The sequence below is a fragment of the Falco peregrinus genome, chromosome Z (assembly GCF_023634155.1).
Source record: "Falco peregrinus isolate bFalPer1 chromosome Z, bFalPer1.pri, whole genome shotgun sequence".
NCBI classification, from domain to species: Eukaryota; Metazoa; Chordata; class Aves; order Falconiformes; family Falconidae; genus Falco; species Falco peregrinus.
Window position 1 is genome coordinate 10,426,696 of NC_073739.1, and position 19,316 is coordinate 10,446,011.

Consider the following 19,316-nt stretch of genomic DNA (forward strand, 5'->3'; position numbering starts at 1 on the left):
GTTTCAATATTGTTATATTAAAAATCTATACTGTGGGGGAAGAAATACATGTTTTCATCAAATGTAGCAGAAAGAATATCTTTTCAGACACTACTTCACTGTGTTGGATTTTTAATTTAAAATTGTGTTTTAATCAGCAAGGCAAGTATATGAAAGGACAAGGAAAGTACACTTACAGGGCAAAAAATTATTTTCTCTTCCTCCTGTAAAAAGATTTATTCTTATATTCATGCCAGTCCTGTCTAGAGAAAAGACAATTTATATCTCTATCACAGGCTGCCAACCAGGCTCATCATTCATACATTTAGAGGACTAAAAATCTTCAGAGCTGCTTGTTCAAGCAATAAATTTGAGACATCTCGTTGCTGAAGGTGTTTACTTGGTTTCTTCTGAGCTTATTGCTTCCCCACCCCCCCCATATTTAACCTTTCTTTCTCTAGATGACGGGATGAAGTAGTGACCCATTGTCCCAGTCAGAACAGCCCCTCAGTTTCCCCAGAAAGCTGGACATTATTTCACTGACAAATCCCTGTGAAGCACTGCAAGATTCAGCCACCTTCTCACACTGGTGCCTGCCACAGCTGCAGCTGCGACGGCCCTTTGCCAAGTTTTACCAGTGGTTTCATCATGCTTTTCCTCTGTTCTTATCTTCCAACCAGATTCCTCCTGCAAGGAAGGCTCATTCATGTCAGAAGGAAAACTACTACTTACATTAGATAAAGGACCCAGAGATCATCCGACTGTGTTTTTGGGGGCTAAGCTGGTAGTACAGAAAGTAAGGAGGGCATATAAGGGTACTGTACCTCCTGGCTGGCAAAGACGCTATGAGGAGGGGACTCCAGGTAAGTAAGGGTTAGAGAGGTGATGGATGCCACTGCATGCTTTCCCATGTCCCTGAGGAAAGGTCAGTGCTCAGGAAGTCTGCAAAGCGACCATTCACAGTGCCTGTTACACCTGATGCTGCAGAACCTTTCCAAGATTTCAGTGGAAATGGGAGAAGTCTTACACAATACCCGGCATTACAATTAATCTTCTGACTGTTCTTAGTGCTTGTTTTGTGGAAGAGCACAAGTTGCCTCATAATTTGGGCCAAAGAACAAGTGTTGCATCCAAGCTACATACGACAGGTGGCTCTGAAGACAATCAGTCACAGGCAGTTATCTCTTTTTCACCATCTAAATCTGATGGAAGCTTTCATCCTCCTAGGAAATCTGGAGTTGCCCCTCTTATCAAGAAAACCATCCCAGCCTTATAAGCACCAATTGAACAACCATTGATTTGGATAACGATTTTGGTCAGTCTAGCAGCAGCGTTAGGCTAAGTAAAAGAAGCACCACAAAAAAGCAATTTGTACAGAGTAAAATAATAAGGCAATTAAAAAAATCACATCTATCCTTAATAAAGACATAAGGCCATACTGCACTGTGGGAACAACCACCCCTGTAACTTCACTGCTAGTCAATTCACAGCCCCTGTGCTAGCCAAGCTCCTTCATAACACTTAAAGGATAGGCATGCCTCACATAAATTTTATGTCTTATCTGCACTGAAATCAGAACTGAGTGTTGCTTCCTAAGCCTATGAGCTATGAGATTGTGAGATCAGATGTTTCCTTAAACAAAGCCTGGTCTTGGTGCAGCAGCAAGATGGATACAGGTCTGAGGAAAAAATGGGAAGATGAGGAATCACCTGCTGATAACCTGCACCTGCAGCTACTGCCCATTATCTGCCAAATACCACAGGACTAGCTGGCAAAGTGGGTAGAGGCAAGCCTTGAAAACACAGTACTTCCTTGTTCTTGTACCTAAGGTCTGGCTAACTCATGCAGGACTGTGTTCAGGGGGCCTTGACAGCACTGACTATGAAGATGGATATTTGTGTTATCAAGAAAGAAAGCATTCTTCCTCACAAACAAAACGGCCAATGAATGACTTAATGCCTGCAGGGAAGAGCTGCCTTCTATGTAGGCTTGGCAACTGAATGATGCACTCACCTCAACAAAGATGAAGCAAGGGATGATGGAATAACTTCTCTGGGTATTGTTTCCTAAAGCCATTTCTTGTCACACTTCTTGAGGAGGCACTGTTCAAAACTTTAATATCCTGAAAAAGACAAAGGTATTTCAGTATGTTTCACCTTTTTGCAAAATCCACTTTTAGCACAATAAGGTTTACAACATGGAGCACTGACATACTGGACCAGAGATACAGGCTAAAAAGGACATCAGTGTCCAACTTGTGGTCATACAAAATAACCTGAGAAGGCAGTCCCTTTGCAGCACAAAAGCAGGAGACAGACACAGTTTACAGAGCAAAGAGCAGTAAGGAATACAACTGTTTTCCTTAATTACAATCCACTTCCAAGCAAAGATTGTAAAAATATAATTTTCAGCCCACTGTCCTGCCTACAGTGTGTTTTCATCAAGAGGCTTTGGTAATTGACTTGTGAACTTGTATTTTAAAAGACAGACTTAACAGTCCATTACTTGTACGCATGATCGAAATATTTATCTGCATGGAGTATAACCCATTCAAGATGACAGTATGTCTTATGCACAAAAAACCCTAATAAGGAAATACTAGAAGAATGCAATGACGGGCAAGGCCGTTGTTGTAGAGCCTTTCTAGCCTGCTATAAATTCATTATCATTACCATCATTAACCCACAAAGCCATACCTACTTAGCATTTCTTCAGGCTACTGGCTATTCTAATTAGCATAACCTTGTAACAGTTTGTGCTAAAACACTTAATCTCTTTACAGCACAAGAAGTAGAAAAGGAGAGAAAAGAAGACTAACATGGAGAATTTTTACAGAGAGTGCATTTGCTTTTCTTCATGCATGAGGTAACATCAAGAAGCTAAGTCTAGCTTAAATAATTTTAGAAAGAGAAACTGGCTAGCAGGGAAGGGGGGAGCTGGAAAAGAAGTGTGTAGCTCAGAGCTGCCAGGTGGATGCTTGCACAGAGCAAGAGACACAGAAAAGAATGGAAATCCTTTGCTACCAATTTTAACATAAGCACATTAACCAAGAGCACAGATTTAGATGGGCCCAACCTCACTTCCAACACACACAGAAACCCTGCCTGATTACCCCTGCTGATCATAAGCATCTCCACAGGCCAGGGCCAGGGGGGAAGAAGAAGGTGAAAGCTGGCGTATTTTCCAGAGGATGCTTTGCACATCTTCTCCTGGCTCTTTGACCTCATTGGCATCTGGGTGGCAATTCAGGTCTTGGCATATGGAGCCTGTGAAGTTCATGAAGGGGTCAGTGCTTTCTCACCAGCTCTCAGCAGTGTTACTGCAAGAAATACTATCATCAGAGCACCGAGTTCAGCAGGGGTTACGAAGCCTGAGTGAGGAGCTGGATCAGCTGCCAGTGCTTGCCACCTGCACCATGATGCAGGCTCTTGTCTTGCCACCTGTGAACTACTTAATGTATTTCTTATGTTAGCTCATCACAATTTGACCCAGAGCTATAAAACACAAAATATGTATGATGGTTTTGGTAGTATGGTTCTATGCACAGCACAGCCATAGTGACTCCAGTGAAGCCACGTCCTGTGTCAGAACGGCTTCTGAACTATTAACCATTGAAAAATGCAGTTCCAGATAAAAAAAAAATATTCTGGAAATGTTACCTGTAACATACTTCAGACACTCTCATTCTACACTGTAGCCCAGTTCTGAAATACAGATATTCTGGATTTTCAAAATGCCTGTTTTTCCAAACGTACTTCAACATTACTTAGGCGATAAAATTGGTTTTATCTCAGAGGTTAACGTCACTGTTTAACAAAAGACAATGTAATCCAACCCCATTTGGACTGCAGAAAAAATTTCCAAACATTCATTTTTTAAACAACCCTTTCCATAACACCAGCTCTTGTGCCACGTTTCTCTCCCTTTAACTTGGCAAACACATGGGGCCTGGTAGGATAGTAGGTTAAAGAGTTCCAGGAGCTTACAGAGCATTACTGCACAAAACTCTTTTTGTATCCTGGAGATACACTGTCAGCAACTTTTTTGGAAATCTTGTTTTTCAAATGGCTTAGTGCAAAGATGTTAATACTTCATGGATGCCTTGTCGATCAAGCTTAGAAATAACCAAAACTTTCCATAACACTGTCCTGTAACTTCAAGCCATGCCTTCAGTCCCAACTGCTGTGACTGCTGTGTGTTCCTAACCAAAGCAGAGGGCTGGAAGGCAACCCAAGGATTTAAGAAATGTTCTCAACAGATGACTGAAAGCAACGGCACAGGCTAGCAAAGAAGCTGATGGTTCTTAGCAGTCGTATAAAATTGCCTAATTTAATGCTAGGGGACTCCTGATGTCATAAAAATGTATCACTGTTTCTATCCTTTTAAGTTTATTGTGCAAAAACCTGCATTGCCTATAGGAAAGCATTTTACATGTCAGCTTGTCTCCTATGTGATGACACATTTGTGTCAGACATAAGTAGTAAGAGACCACACAGTTGCTGGATCAGGCCAGCTAGTTCCCAGATTGTGGGAAAACTCTCAGCTAGCCTGCGCTTCTCTTAGCAGGTCTTTTCATCAGCTCACTCACAGAAGAGGAAAGGGGAGGAACAGTGTTGACTTGGTGGGAGCACTATCTTTTGTCTCTCTCCAGCTGGCAATGAGTCCTCTAGAGAAAGACAGCAAAGCACTGATTACAGCATTCCCTAGATGCTTCAATCTGCAGAGCAGTCAGAGAGAACCCACTTTTGCCCAAAGAACTGGAGAATTATAGTAAGACGTAAAACAAGTGTCTAGTGACAGTCCTGTTTTATAGTCTATGAAGATTTCTTCCCACTGAAAAATTTTCACAGCACAAAACCTCTGACCAAAGCAACAGGAAATAACAGCTATAATATCAACATCTGGTATTGCCTTCTCCTTTTTTTTAATTTTTATCAATTTGACTCAATTGTTAAGGGACTCATCTAAGCAAAACCATAAGCAGATTTTTAGATCCCACTAGCTCTGACCTTTTAAGGCCTGGTATGTGAGGACTGACTGCATGAGAGTAGAATTGGTCAAACCTATTCTAACTCATTAGGGACCACTGCAGAGGAGATATTCATAATCTGGATCCCTGCTATTATGAGGTGCTTCTACTCTTCAAACATTATATATAATTGTATAATACAACATTTGTGAATTAATTAACATTATTTAGTTCTCATCTTGCTCAATTTACCCCATATGCATTTTCAGAAAACCCCTGATCTACAGTGTAGGAGGTCATTGTCTGAAATCTCCTGGGAGAACAAGTGGAGGCATAGAATATATGTAAGTGACTTGAAAATTAACTGAAAAGGAGAGCAAAGAAAAAAAGGATTCAAGCTGAAGATATTTTCTTGCCACAGGGATCTGTCCAGGGGAAAAGAGAAGAATGAGACCCAAGAGTAGAGAAAATAAAAATGTTCTAAAAAAAGGTATTTTCTTACAGGTTACTAACCAGCAGAATAATTTCTAAAAGCCCCATTCAGGTATATTCTAAAGCTTTTTATGGGAACACATGACAGACAGCAAAAAGGACATATCTAGGACAAACTAGCATTTGCTGAGCCTTCATAATATGAGCTCCTGCAGCACATACAGTACAGCTGATCATTGTTCTGTGTAACCACTGCTCAAACCAAGTAATTGCTGGTCCATTCCTCAGGAGATAGTGGTCACCCTTATGTTTTTTAAGCTATGTCCTGCCTAGGAAGATGAACGTTATGGCTTTATATATTGCTACAGTAGATATCTGGGCACCTGTGGAAAATACTAAAATAAAAAATGCAGAAAAGGTAACAGGCAACATTTATCATAGTTTTCAGCTTATGTTTTGTTTAATCAAAACCAATGCATGTTTCTTTTGCCACTAGCTCAGAGACGGCCAGCCTGAAATATAGTAACTACTGCACAGACAGAGAGAGCAGCATAGCCATGGCACACGTGGCACACCACTGCAGAATCCCAAATCTGCTCAGACCAGAGTTGAGGAGGGCAACCACTGATCATTTGGTAGCAGGATGTGATGCAAGCACAAAAAAATGGATCTGATTTCCTGTCCATCTTTAGACAGTTTCATCATCTTTTCAGCAGCAGCTACCATTCTCTTTCAAAATAAAATGTAAATGTCTTATTAGGAGGAACACAACTCTGTTTCCATCACAATGTAAAAGATACTTAAAATGCAAACATTTCCCCATTTGTAAATCAGTTTAACCTTGCACTAACAATTTGCAACCCTCTGTCGGCAACTGGCTTCAAATTATAAAGGTCTTTATTCTCATTAAAATAACAATTCTGTTTACAAGTTAAAAAAAAAAAAAGTCACTAAAACCTCTGCACCAGTCCATCAAGGATCAGTTTGCCCAACTGAAACACATAATCATGTATGTCAAACCTCCATTCAGTTAAGAGAACAAATGCAAAGTAACGCCGTTGCTGAAGATGATTATCCAAGCTTTTCCAGAGAACCGTATCATTATAAACATTATTTACTACACTAGCTCTTAGAGCTCTTATAAAGCAGAGTCCTCTGTTTCCTGGGGGCGAAACAGCCAGGAGGAGTTGAAGCAATTTGCCAGACATCACACAATGACTCAATGTCTAGGCTGAAGAAAGACATATTATTCTCAGACTCCTGTCTAGTGCTCCATCCACTTGACTATACAGTATCTACACTTCAAATGTACTTGCTAATTTCTGCACTAGAACTATTCCATTCTCATTTAAGTAGTACAGGTTTCCCTTAGCTTGCTACTGAAGCTAAACTGAGTTTTCCTACTGAAACCATAACAGAATGCACAAGCAATGATCAAACACACACCAAGATGCAATGGCCTTGCATCCTCTTTATGCAACCCCTGGCATGTCCAAAGGCACCTCATCAACCCAGTGCAACCCTGGCATGAACATATGTGTAATTTTGAACAGGTTGCAACAGGATAATAAAGGGTTAAAATGTATTTCCCAAAACTCTTTTCCACATAAACCTAACCAATGCATACAAAAGAGTCTAAGGAATCAAAGAAAAGAGTTTCCTGCAAAAGGCAGTCAAAGCTATTTAATGTTTTCCTAGCTAAAATACAGATATTTTGTGTTTTCAAAGCAATCAGAAACACTGAGAGTTGGCATGAATCATTTCAAAAGCCAAACAGTATGAGGAAAAATACAAATGACATTGTAGCATAAAGACCCGTTTGTAATTTAGCTTATCTGCCTTGCATGCAAACATAAACAGACTGTTCACTTGGTGTTATTGCATAAAAATAGTTAAACTAATAAAATAGCACCACGTCTGCAACAATTAGAAGGTACCACACAACTGGCAATCAGTTTGCTATCTCAAAGAGCCAGAACACACTGGTTTTGATCTGCAAATGAGAAAGTTTCCTTTGGAACAGGTTGCACGGAAAAGTGCCTACATGCAATGGAGCTTGGGCAAGAGGGAAGACCCTCACTTAGCTCTGGTTTCCCATCACTGAAGAATCCTTCTGCCTATCCACCATGAACTAAGAGGCAAAGAGCCACCAACACCATGGCCACCAGACCAGTAACACGGTGTCTGACTGATGACATTGTATGCCCAAACCCTGACTAACATGTTTTGAATTGTACTTGATTTTTAGTTAACTGAGAAATTGCCTAGTAGCAATTACCTAGTCCTACTATAGCGACAGTTGATCTCAAAGGTCTTTTCCAACCTAAATGATTCTATGACCATAAACAAATGTGTGTTCTCAGTTTCAAGACTTAGCTGGTGGTTGTCTCCCAGAGCAATCCCTTATCAGCAGCACGACCTTCCAACAACACTCAAAGAGGAGCTGAACAGATGAAGCAAGAGCTCAGTTTACTGGATTGGGACCTCAGCACTGAATAAAATTTATTATAAACTTTCTTAACAGCATAAATGTCTGGTTTGTATTTAAGCTATGGCCATTCAAAGAAATCGGCCTGTCAGTGAAAGCACTTCTCATACATGTTTCCACAAACTCAATGACAGGAATCTAATGACATATCACCAATGATCCCTAGTAAAATAACAGAAACCTGCCACCGATACACAAAACAAACCTACACATGTTCACCATCACAAAAAACAATTCAGCAGCATTTGAGTATTAATCTGGAAAAACACTTTCTCTGATGAGAGTTCTGACCTTGTTCTGCTAGTTGAGGTCACGTTTTATCATTTCTGCACTCATACTAGCAAACCATTTTATGGCGAACAATGATACCTAAGAAATGTCGTTCCTAGCATATCTGAAATCACGAGTCTTGGTACAAAACCCTCCTTGTCATGGAGAAAGCTCCATGAATAACTATCTGGAGTCCTAAATTACCAATCTCTTAAAAATGTGTAGCTGAATCTCTGGTGGCAAAGCAGGGTTTGATCCACAGAAGAAAGTGATGCCAGAGATTTTTAGAATTTTGTTAGGGATGTTTTCCTTTGCTGCTAGCTTCCCGTGGAAAATCATTCTGTGTGTGAATGAAAAGCAGCAGTATAAAATCTATAGACAGGCAGACTGATAAGGGATCAGCACCACTCACATCTTCAAGGGAGTTCAAGTGTTATGTTAGTATGGCAGAGGCCTCGTAACAACTTCTCACTGCAGGGAGGCAAGTGAAATCCCAATGCCACAGCTGCTAGCAACAAAATTTACATGATGCTACTTGGCCAGAATATCACAGATGTCGTCTAAGAAGAACCCAAAACATGGCTGTGTAAATAGCAGGTGTATGCACCTTAACATCCAGGAAGACAAACAAAATGGCCACAAGCCTTATTTTGAACTATCTCACACCTGCAAACCTTTCCTTATCCTGCAGGTCTGAAAAGGTCATCATGGTTGATCTGTTTCATTTCACAAGGCATTGAATTCCTTGCAAAAATGTTCAGTACGTCAGCATCAACACTCAAGAGTTGCTTTGAATGATACCCACTAAAATGCAGTGTTACATTAGTAAAACCGTATCCAAAATCATATGTATAAAAAGTTTAACCCACTGCAGCTGATAACGCTTCTTTCTTTCTTCCAAAAGGATTAGAAGTGCATGATAAATGAAGAAGGAATCTGATAATGAGATTCATTAGGAAATGCTTAAAAAAAAGTAACAAGCAGTCTCTGCAACAAAAAACAAACCACTGAATGTATCCGTGCAATTAACAAGACTGATCCGGCTCCTAATTTTCATTTAACTCAAAAAAGCCAATTGTTCTAGCTCTCATTTCATTCCTTCAAACTTTAAAGCAAATCTAAATGAAATAGTCATGCATTATCTTGGGCAGAAAAAAAGAAATACTATTTCTGGCCTTCACCCATCCACTTGAAGGCATGTCATCTCGATTTAGGCTAACTAATTTGCCTTGTGAGCTTCTCTGAACAAATGCAAAAGGCAAATGGTCATTTCTTTCACTTAAGGACATTTATAGCAATAAACTGGCAGGTAAGTATGACCTCCCTGATATTTGGGATACTATCATGAAGGGCTTGTGACAGAATTTCACCCTTTGCAACCAATTCCATTGCATTTGGTGCCTCTCCAGTGCAAAGCACTGACAGGCACTGAGGAAACTCTGGACAGTTTCAACAGGAAAAAAACAGAGCAGCCTTCTCCTCAGGCCCTTACCACAGTTAAGTGGTGGAAAAGGACGAAGGCATTGGAGACAAAGAAGAAAACAACAGGAAACCTCAAGTTTTGTAACACCAGGTTGTGAGATACAACAAAGGGTAACAATGCAACAGTGCAGAGGAGAGGAAAACTGGATGAGCTACAGAAAAACTGCTATGGAATGGAGGGCAAACAAGGAAGAGACTGTAAGTTTTACCTGTGATGGGAACCATAAGACTGAAGATTTTGTGTACTCTAATAAAGGAACATCAAAACAATAGATTCTAGAAAACAACTCTTCTTTCCCCTCAGAGTTTTGCAGAAGGGATTTTATTATTAATTAATTTTATTTTAAGATTATTGAAATAACTAGTTCTATTATACGACAAAAATAGTCTGAAGAATTTTCCTTATTCCGATGAAGATTTGTACTTTACTCCAGAACACTGCTAGTGCTGTTTTGTGTCATCATGAAGAAAAAGTAATGGTTCTTTATTTGTAATACAGTTTCACAGCTGTGCACTAAAAGAATATTTGCAATCCAAATACTAAAAACATATCTCAAAAATACATGTCACATGGCCTTTTTGTATGCCATCCCTGCTGAGCCTAAGTCCAAGTAAGCTGCTGATTCATGCATTCGAGTGCCATCACTGAGTTATGCCCTTTTTACTTTCAGGAGGAACGAGCAGTTACGCTCTCACCTTAACTGGCCAGCAGGAATTTCCTTGATGCCATGCGTGGCTTGCACTGGAACAGACCTAATGCAATCAGTCCCAGCACCAATCTGCCCCTCTCCCTGCTACCTGGCACTGCTTCCTGCCAGTTCCCAAGGGTGTACAACCAATCCAGCTGACACACATGAAGGAAAGTCTGCTGGATGCTCTGAGTGATAACTGAACTGAGAAAAAATGAATGGCCTTTTCACACCTCTCCCTTGTTAAGCAAGCAATGGCATATCTTTCTCCTTTATTTGAAGGAAGAGGCTTGTGCAAAGTGCCAGCTACTATCAGGCTTCAGATGGAGAGCTCCCAGAAAATTTCCAGACCCCTCTCCTCCCACTTCCCCACTTCCCTGCTACGACAGCTTAGGAAGCCAACACTATTGGACAGTGTTCATACAAGTCATAGGGTGAAGATAAAACAGTGGGAATACTGAGATGAGCATGGGAATGACCAGAGTACAGCTATGTATTGTCTACTGAAGGGCGGAAATTCGGGTGAGTAATGTTTCTGTTTCTTTCTTTTTTTTTTTTTTAGGAGATGAATGATGCATTGAAAGTATCAACTCAAAATCACACTGAGCTAACAGTAAAAAGTAAGCATCTAATAGGCACAATCCCGTGAATTTCACACAATAAAAAAATGCAATCGTTTTGTCTCCTCAGGGCCAAGCGAGCAAAACTATGTGAGTATTGAATGCAGGCTGTAATATTATGACAGTAAACAAGCAACTGCCTCCCCACACTGTAGCCTTTGGTGATGAGATCAAGAGACACAACCTTTTGTTCCTCTGATACCTATTCATATTGGCAGCAGAGCTGCCAGAGATACAAAAGGACTGCAAAGAATCCCACTTCTGCAAAACTGTCAGCAAGCTGAATCTTATATAGAATTTTTATCTATTCACCTAGTTTATAAAAATCACATTCACCTTCATCCCTTGCAAAGTCAGAGTACAAAGGATTTCTAGAATACTTCTTTATTCTCTCATACAAAACCACTATGGGAAAAGCTCTCCAAAACAGAAAGAAAGAAAAAAAAATCAGCAAAAAGAAAAGGAAGGGAGTGGATTTCAGGATCCTGCATGGAAGAAGTAGGGCTGCAGCCCTGAAATTCAGAAGAGCTAACTTTGGCTTCTTCAAGGACCTACTTGGAGGAATCCCATGGATTAGGTCTCTGGAAGGCAGGGGGTTCAAGAGAGCTGGCTAATGTTCAAACATGACTTGCTCCAAGCTCAAGATTGGTGCAGCCCTCTGAGTTAGAAATCAAGCAGAGGGGGCAGGAGGCCTGCGTGCATGTGCAAGGAGCTCCTAGCAAAATTCAATCAGAAGAAGGAAGTTTACGGAACGTAGGAAAAGGGACAGGCTGCTTGGGAGCAACAGAGGAACGCTGTCAGAACGTGGAGAGACGTGATGAGGAAGCCTAAGGTCCATCACCAATCAGATCTGGCAAGGGATGTCAAGGACAACAAGAAGGACTTCTTCCAGTACATCAGTAGCAAAAGAATGACTAGGGAAAATGTGGGCCCACTGCTGAATGAGGTGGGTGCCCTGGTGACAAAGGATACAGAGCAGGCAGCGTTCCTGACTGCCTCCTTTGCCTCAGTCTTCAGTGCCAAGGCCAGCTCTCCGGCATGCCAGGCCCTGGAAACAAGAGAGGAGGTCTGGAGAAAGGAAGACTTCCCCTTGGCCAAGGAGGATGGGGTTAGAGAACGTGTAGGCAAACCTGACACCCACAAACCCACGGGCCCCAATGGGGTGCACCCTCAAGTGCTTGGGGGAGCTGGCAGATGTTATTGCTAAGCCACTCTCCATCATCTTTGGAAGGTGATGGAGGACAGGAGAGGTGCCTGAGGACTGGAGGGATGCCACTGTCACTCCAGTCTTCAAACAGGGCAAGAAGGAGGATGCAGGAAACCACAGGTCAGCCAGCCTCACCCCCATCCCTGGAAAGGCAACAGAACGGCTCATCCTGGAGGTCATCTCCAAGCATGGAGAGGAAAAGAAGGTTATCAGGAGTAGTCAACATGGATTCACCAAGGGGAAATCATGCCTGACCAACCAGATAGTCTTCTGTGATGGAATGGCTGGCTGGGTACATGAGGGCAGAGCGGTGGATGTGGTCTACCTTGACCCCGGCAAGGCTTCTGACACTGTCTCGCATAACAACCTCATAGGCAAGCTCAGGCAGTGTGGGTAGGTGAGTGGGCAGCGAGGTGGGCTGAGACCTGGCTGAAGGGCAGAGCTCACAGGGTTGTGACCAGCGGTGCAGAGTCTGGCTGGAGGCCTATAGCTAGTGGTGTTCCCCAGAGGTCAGCGCTGGGTCCACTCTTGTTCAGCTTACTCATGCGTGACCTGGATGAAGGGACAGAGCACATTCTCAGCAGGTTTGCGGGTGATACAAAACTGGGAGGAGCGACTGACAGACCAGAAACTGTACTGCCATCCAGCAAGTATAATTCCTACAGGCTAAATACTGTAATTTGTCCACTTCTAAGGACAGCATTGTACCAGAGCTCATGCAGTTTATGTGCTCAGAAACACAACCTGGATGAAAAGTCAAGGATTTGGGAATTTACTGTTAGATTTCTTGACATCTTGTCTAATAAAATAACGGTTATTAATCCAGATCTATTTATTACCGTAAAAACAAAAAGAAAAAAAGAAAATTAAGCAAATTAGAACAAAAAGTTTTAAAATTATTTAAGAAAGTTTTACAGACTTTGTAATACCTCTCCCTTCTCAGCGGTGTTATACCCCCCACCTGAGACCTGTGGCTGTTGGCTTTAGACTTGGATGGGAGAGAGGATTGTGGCAATGTTTCCATGTCCTGAGCTTTGCTCTGAGAAGGCATCAGTGCTGATGTTAGGAGCTTTTATTCTTTTTAGTCCAGGATGCAGTTGCACTTATTTTAATACATTTTCTTAACATACTTTACACCTTGCTTGTTCTACACTCTTAGATTCAGACTTCCTATATATGGCATACTGGACATACACTTTCTTTGCTCTCTTTGTTAACACCTAAAAATCAGCTTGGTTCACGCCATGGCTGCATTGTATTAGATACCAATGACTGACCATTGGTGAGTTGGTTGGTTGAAGCTCCATCGGCTCTGGTACCACCTTGTGCTCCCAGTTTTAAAACCTCTGCTATTATCCCATGTGTATTCTCCTCCAGGCTGCCTCTTTATCCCAGGTTCAGACAGTCTATTTTACACAGAAGAGTGACTTGTTAGTTCTACTTATTCGGTAAAGAAATAGATGAAAAATATTCTAAAAATAGGCACTACATTATACAATCGTATAAAAGTAAGCTAAAGCTAAAACTGGTTAGGTAACAGCTACCACTTCATCAGACGATTGCTGTTACAGTTTCAGGCAGGCCAAGAAAAGTGCTGACAATGCAGATCTGACAAAACCTCATCCTCATAGAACTAGTTCAGAACTTGGGTTCTCTTACTAGAAAAGGCAGTGTAACATTTGCCTGGCTACAAGACCACAACCCCATCCCCCAGCTTTTGATACGCTGCAAAACATGGGCTTTCGCCTGTGAAACCAGCAAGTCTGTTGCGAACCTTTCCACACAGTTAAGCTCCATATTAGGGCCAAGTAATGGTCATCCTGGAGGCCTATGGTCTTCTCTCCATGACTTTGTCTCATGACACCTATACAGGTCTCAGAGGAGCGCACACAGTGATTGTTTGACTGTTAAGCATTTGATTTTTAAAGTAAATACAGTCTGCACAAACAACAAAGCTGTTAAGATTACAACTACAGCAAACAAAGCCAAATTCTGAAATTCCTGTTGCTGAGACCAAAATGTTACTTCAAAGAATGTGATGTGATTAAAATCACATATTTTAACAGAGTTTTCACAAGATATATACCTATTATCAGGTAAACTGAATAAGAAAGTTAGCTCACAATATTTTGTGGACACTTATATGCATGAGTGTATAGATGCATATGAATTCATATATGCTCAGATACAACTGAAGCCTACAAACTGCATGACAGATGACGATTGGTAATAAATGGAACAATTTCACAATCAATCTTGGTCAAAATATGATTAACAGTCACTTAAACACTAAAAGCAGATACAAGCATATAAACATGCCCATCCTGCCCTGTGCTGTTTGCTGCCACTCTTCTAAGGACACAGGAACATCATTACCTTGTTTAATAGACCTTCATTGCTGATGCACAGCTCTCACCTCTAAAATACAATTATTTTCATTTTCCTAAATAACCTGATCAGCACTTAAAAAATGAAAAAATCCTTTCCAGCAAATTGGTGTAGCACTGCATATCATAGACAGAGTTTTGCCAAAGAGAGCAAAATAGTTTTTACCATCTGTTATTTTCTGCCCATCTGAGGGCCACTGATCTATATACACTGTGTTGCGGTTTAACCCGGAGGGCAGCTAAACACCCCAGAGCCACCCACTCACACCCTGCTGCCAGCGGGGTCGGGGAGACAATTGGAAGAAAAAAACCCAGAAGTAAAATTCACGGGTTGAGATTAAAATAGTTTAATAGGACAGAAAACGAAGGGAAAACGATGATGATGATGACAACAATAATACTACACAAAACAAGTGATGGACAATGCAATTGCTCACCACCCGCCGACTGATGCCCAGCCAGTTCCCGAGCAGCGGCCCCCAGCCAGTGTTCCCAAGTTTATATACTCAGCATGACTTCATATTGTATGGAATATCCCTTTGGCCAGTTTGGGTCAGCTGTCCTGGCTGTGTCCTCTTCCATCTTATGCCCCCAAGCTTAGCTGCTGGTGGGGCAGTTGTGAGAAACTGAAAAGTCCCTGACTTAGCACCTGCTTAGCAACAACTAAGACATCAATGTGCTATCAACAATATTCTCATCCTAAATCCACATTATTCTCATCATAAACCCCAAATACAGCACTATACCAGGTACTGGGAAGAAACTTAACCTATGTCAGCCAAAACCAGGACACACTGCTTTTTAAAAATTTCCCCAGTATAATATCAGACAAAAGTGCAGTCACCCCATTCACAATGCTGTAAAACTATACTAATGCAATCTGTTAAAACTCAGTTTATCATGGGAAACAGTTCTAAACTTAGCTGATCTATAGCTGCTGCTTGTAGTGCTCAAAACATCATATTTTATAAATGCACAAAACTGCATTTCTCTAGATATGTGTACATATACACACATTTACACCTCTTCTTTTGTTTACATACTGAAACACTGCATTCATAAAATCACATATCTTACTGATCGATTAAACAGGATTGCTATTAATAATAGGAAGTATATCTATCCTCACAGAGATAGTGTTTTTCTGTTTTGCAGTTTAACGTGTTTTAAAATTTGATCCATTTTTCTGCTTCCCTTAGTTTGTTCATATTTTTCTCATCACCTCAGCCATGACAATTGACCTATAAGAAAAGTACTGCATCCTTCTGTTCACATATATGTATATATGACAATACAAACAAAACAAAAACAGTGAAAGCAAAGCTAAGACATGCCAAGTTAAAAATATCCATAGCGTTGGAATGGATTACATATTCTTCTGTACTATGGAAGACAAAAATAGCAAAGATTGCAGAGAGTGTAAAATATTTTCATATTGATTATCACTTGCATTTGCTGTGCTTGATTTCCTTTGGTCTAGTTGCTTTGCCCCTGAAAACACTCAGATGTTCTTTGTAAATGGTTCTGCCTTTTCTTGCAAAATTTTCTATAAGGCATGCTAAAGGAGCTGTAGAGCCACAAATGCCACACTTCTTGCTTCACTACATGTGAGGCTCACACCATGATGGAGACTGCTGCTTTCATTGTGCGTCACACTTTGCCCTCTCCGCACCAGCCCATGCTCCTGCAAGCCCTTGGCTAGTGCATGTTTCAGACTAACTGGCTTCAGTTATGCACACCACATGCTTTGAAATTGTGCTTCCAGGTGGCTTCTCAGTCAGCGTGATCCTGCAGCTGTACCTCAGCAATCACAGCCCCGGCTTCTTTTACTTCTATGTGCATCTCTTCCTTCTTTCTTTGCTCCTGCTACAACCAAGTCCTTAACCTCTCATTCTCTTCCACTATTTACTTCCTTACAATAGCTGTCCTAACTGCAGATATCACAGTCTGCACTGGATATCCAGTTACTTTCTGTGGCATCAACAGACACAACAGCATGCAGCAGCTGCTAGGCACTTTAATTCCTGATCAACTCCCAGTTCTACCAGAACTGCAGGCCTTCCCCAGTTCTCCACATTTTAACTTTGTGCAAGCCCCAGAAACAGAAGAGATGGCTGCAGGCTGAGACTGAGAAGTTGGGGGCACTGGGTTTTATTTCTTTTCTTATACTGATCTCCACCAAAATGCTCAGTATGACACTTACTAAAGCAATTCCCCACTGCTTCAATTCACCCAGCAACCTTCATGCTAAGGAAAAGTACCTGCCACAACCTCCTTCCCCCACATACGCTTTTGACACTTTTCCAGAGAGTAGTGGGAAGTCACAGTTTGCAAAGGTAGCACTTTGTACTGCCTCTTTGTCTTTCCTAGCCCTAAGATTTTTTGTTAGCTTCCAATCATTTACTTTCCTCCCAAACACTCCTATTTCTCTTAACAGCGTTCTGCCTCAGGACACATAGTTCACATATTTATAGGCCCTAAAGTTAATGCTGACGTAGTTTAGACCATTCACCACAGCTGTTCTGTATGCAACCTGGTTGATACGCAGATTCTGTCGACAGCTATTGTTTAGAACGGGTCGCTCTCAATTTACATGTTCCATCTCATTTTCTCTCTCTTGTTTTTTGTCCTTCAGTATGGAAGTTCCTCATCCTGCCTCTTCACCACTACTTCCCTGCACATCTGATTTCTTCACAGTACAGTTCTGGTTGTGCTTTTTCTTCCAGTTTTGCAAACTCTTGGTCAGCATCTAAGGCAGTCCTGCAAGAATCTGGATTCCAATAGCTGGTACACCACTGCATAACTGACATGCCTATATGGGTCATCTCTTCCTAAGAAAACCAAGCAAGTGACCATTTAGGGAGCTGCATGAACAAGGTTCTACTTCTACTCTTGAAAAATCGTAAAAGGATGTAAACCTGTTTTCTTGCCTTTCTCTTATAGGTGTTCCTGGCTATTCTGTTCTTCATCTGACTTTGCAGGAAAGCCTACTCAAAGTAATAATAAAAGTAAAATTTGGGACCCAACTGCATTGAGGAAGTGATGCAGGGACAAAGACCTCTCTTCACCTATGACTATAATGAGAACATTTTTAACCAATATCAGCTAAGGCTGGGCTTCTGTCTGGCTCCATCTTGCCCAAACTCTCACCTATTTTCATCAGACTCTTGTCAGTTCACACTGCATAGGCTGACACCTAATTAAACCCAAATGTGCCTAGGCTGCATTTTACCTAGATTAAGACAAGGAAGCAAAGACCATCTTTTCCCTTCTCTGTGTTTTTCCTGTGATCCTTTATCATCTAAGTTTTCCAAAAATCAGTTACTACATTTTAAGTGACATAGCTGTCATGTCTGCAGGCACACATATTACCTGGTCCTCAGTGATGCCCCCAGAATGGCTTGCCCACCTTCTCCAGCCTGATGAACTTGCCACATCTATGTGGGCCAAAGAAATACATCTTGCATCAACAGTCAGCAGCTTACTGTTGGCCTAACTAAAATCTTAAAGCTAGTGAAATTACTTTAGTCTGTGGCTTGTCACTAGGAGTGGATACAATGGGGCACATTAGGAGCTCTAGTAGGTACCCTTCACTATTTCTTCATAAGTTTATGCAAGTATTTCATAAACGTGGACTCACTCTTTGAGCTGTTGTCACATGTCAAATAATTATGATTATTCAATAGATGATGGGATCATAAGAACTGCAAGTTTTTTCTTGGACCTTCCAGTGGAGCCATGCAATATTGCACCATCTCATCTATAAAGCTATGCATCAGTCACACAACATGGCCACAGCTTAGCTTCAAAGCCATCACTATGCCTCTACTTACAGTACATGGAAAAAAACCCAACCAACATCTGTATGATGGCTGCCATAGTGGCCAACACACCAGGGACAGACCTGATTCTTCCAAAACAATAAGCTGCTTTAGCCTGTGTCCACTTCTCCGCAGGAAGCGTTGCAAAAGACACTGAAGCTCTGTAGATCAGGCACACAAGGGGTCTGCAAGACATTTTTTCCCCAGTTGGTCTCAGCTGCTCATCATTCAGAAGTGAGCAAACAGCCCAGATCGTTGCGCTCCACTGCCAGTGACAGATACATCCACAGGGAGATGCTTCTGCTCCTCTTGCAGTCAGATGCATTAATGATCTCTGCAGAGAGCACAGCTGCCATAAAAATGGCCAGGACTGAATTTTTCAAAGCACTGCTGAGCTAACTGCACAGTCACTGAAGGCAGGGATAAAACTTCCATAAATAACAGAGTCCAGCAACAGCTAAGTCTGTCTTTCAGCATAACTAAAAATTCAGCTTTCAGTCTCCCAATAGTTGCACCAAGGGTACCAGAGCTGTGTGTCTTCATGCATTGTTCAGGTACTAAGCATAGGTGTAACTGAGAATTATTAAAAGTAAGATCATTGGTTAACTACATTTACAGACCGTGCTCTGAATCAAGTATTGCCTGTCCTCTTACAGCTACCAAAAAGACACTGAAAAGCCAGATTGTGCATTCAGTGAATTCAGCAGGAGCACAGTCACAGACCCAATGCCTTATCCAGATGAATTTACCACTTCTTGGCAATCCACAATGCACTGATCTGGTACTAATGAGCGCGCAGCCACTCAGTGCTGACGAGTATGAATTGGACCCAGAGGACTTCTCCTTGTATGCAGTCACTGAACATTTTTACCTGCTCCTACTGATGAAACTGGAATGTCTCCAAACTCCACCTCCCTGCGCATCCTGGCACAAAGGAAAAAAAAATAGCAGGAAATTGACAGAGAGATGGAT

The 19,316-nt window shown here is 41.5% G+C and overlaps 1 protein-coding gene across 3 annotated transcripts in view; it reads right to left on the bottom strand.

The window, feature by feature from the left end:
- The window catches only part of PLPPR1 (phospholipid phosphatase related 1), a 135,408-nt gene that overhangs the window by 72,330 nt on the left and 43,762 nt on the right, over positions 1-19,316 (bottom strand). For all 3 annotated transcript variants that reach the window (XM_055791472.1, XM_055791473.1, XM_055791474.1), the window contains one exon: positions 1,993-2,101. In XM_055791472.1, coding sequence (XP_055647447.1) covers positions 1,993-2,055 — 63 coding nt within the window. In that variant the 5' untranslated portion in view covers positions 2,056-2,101. The remainder of the gene's footprint in view (positions 1-1,992; positions 2,102-19,316) is intronic.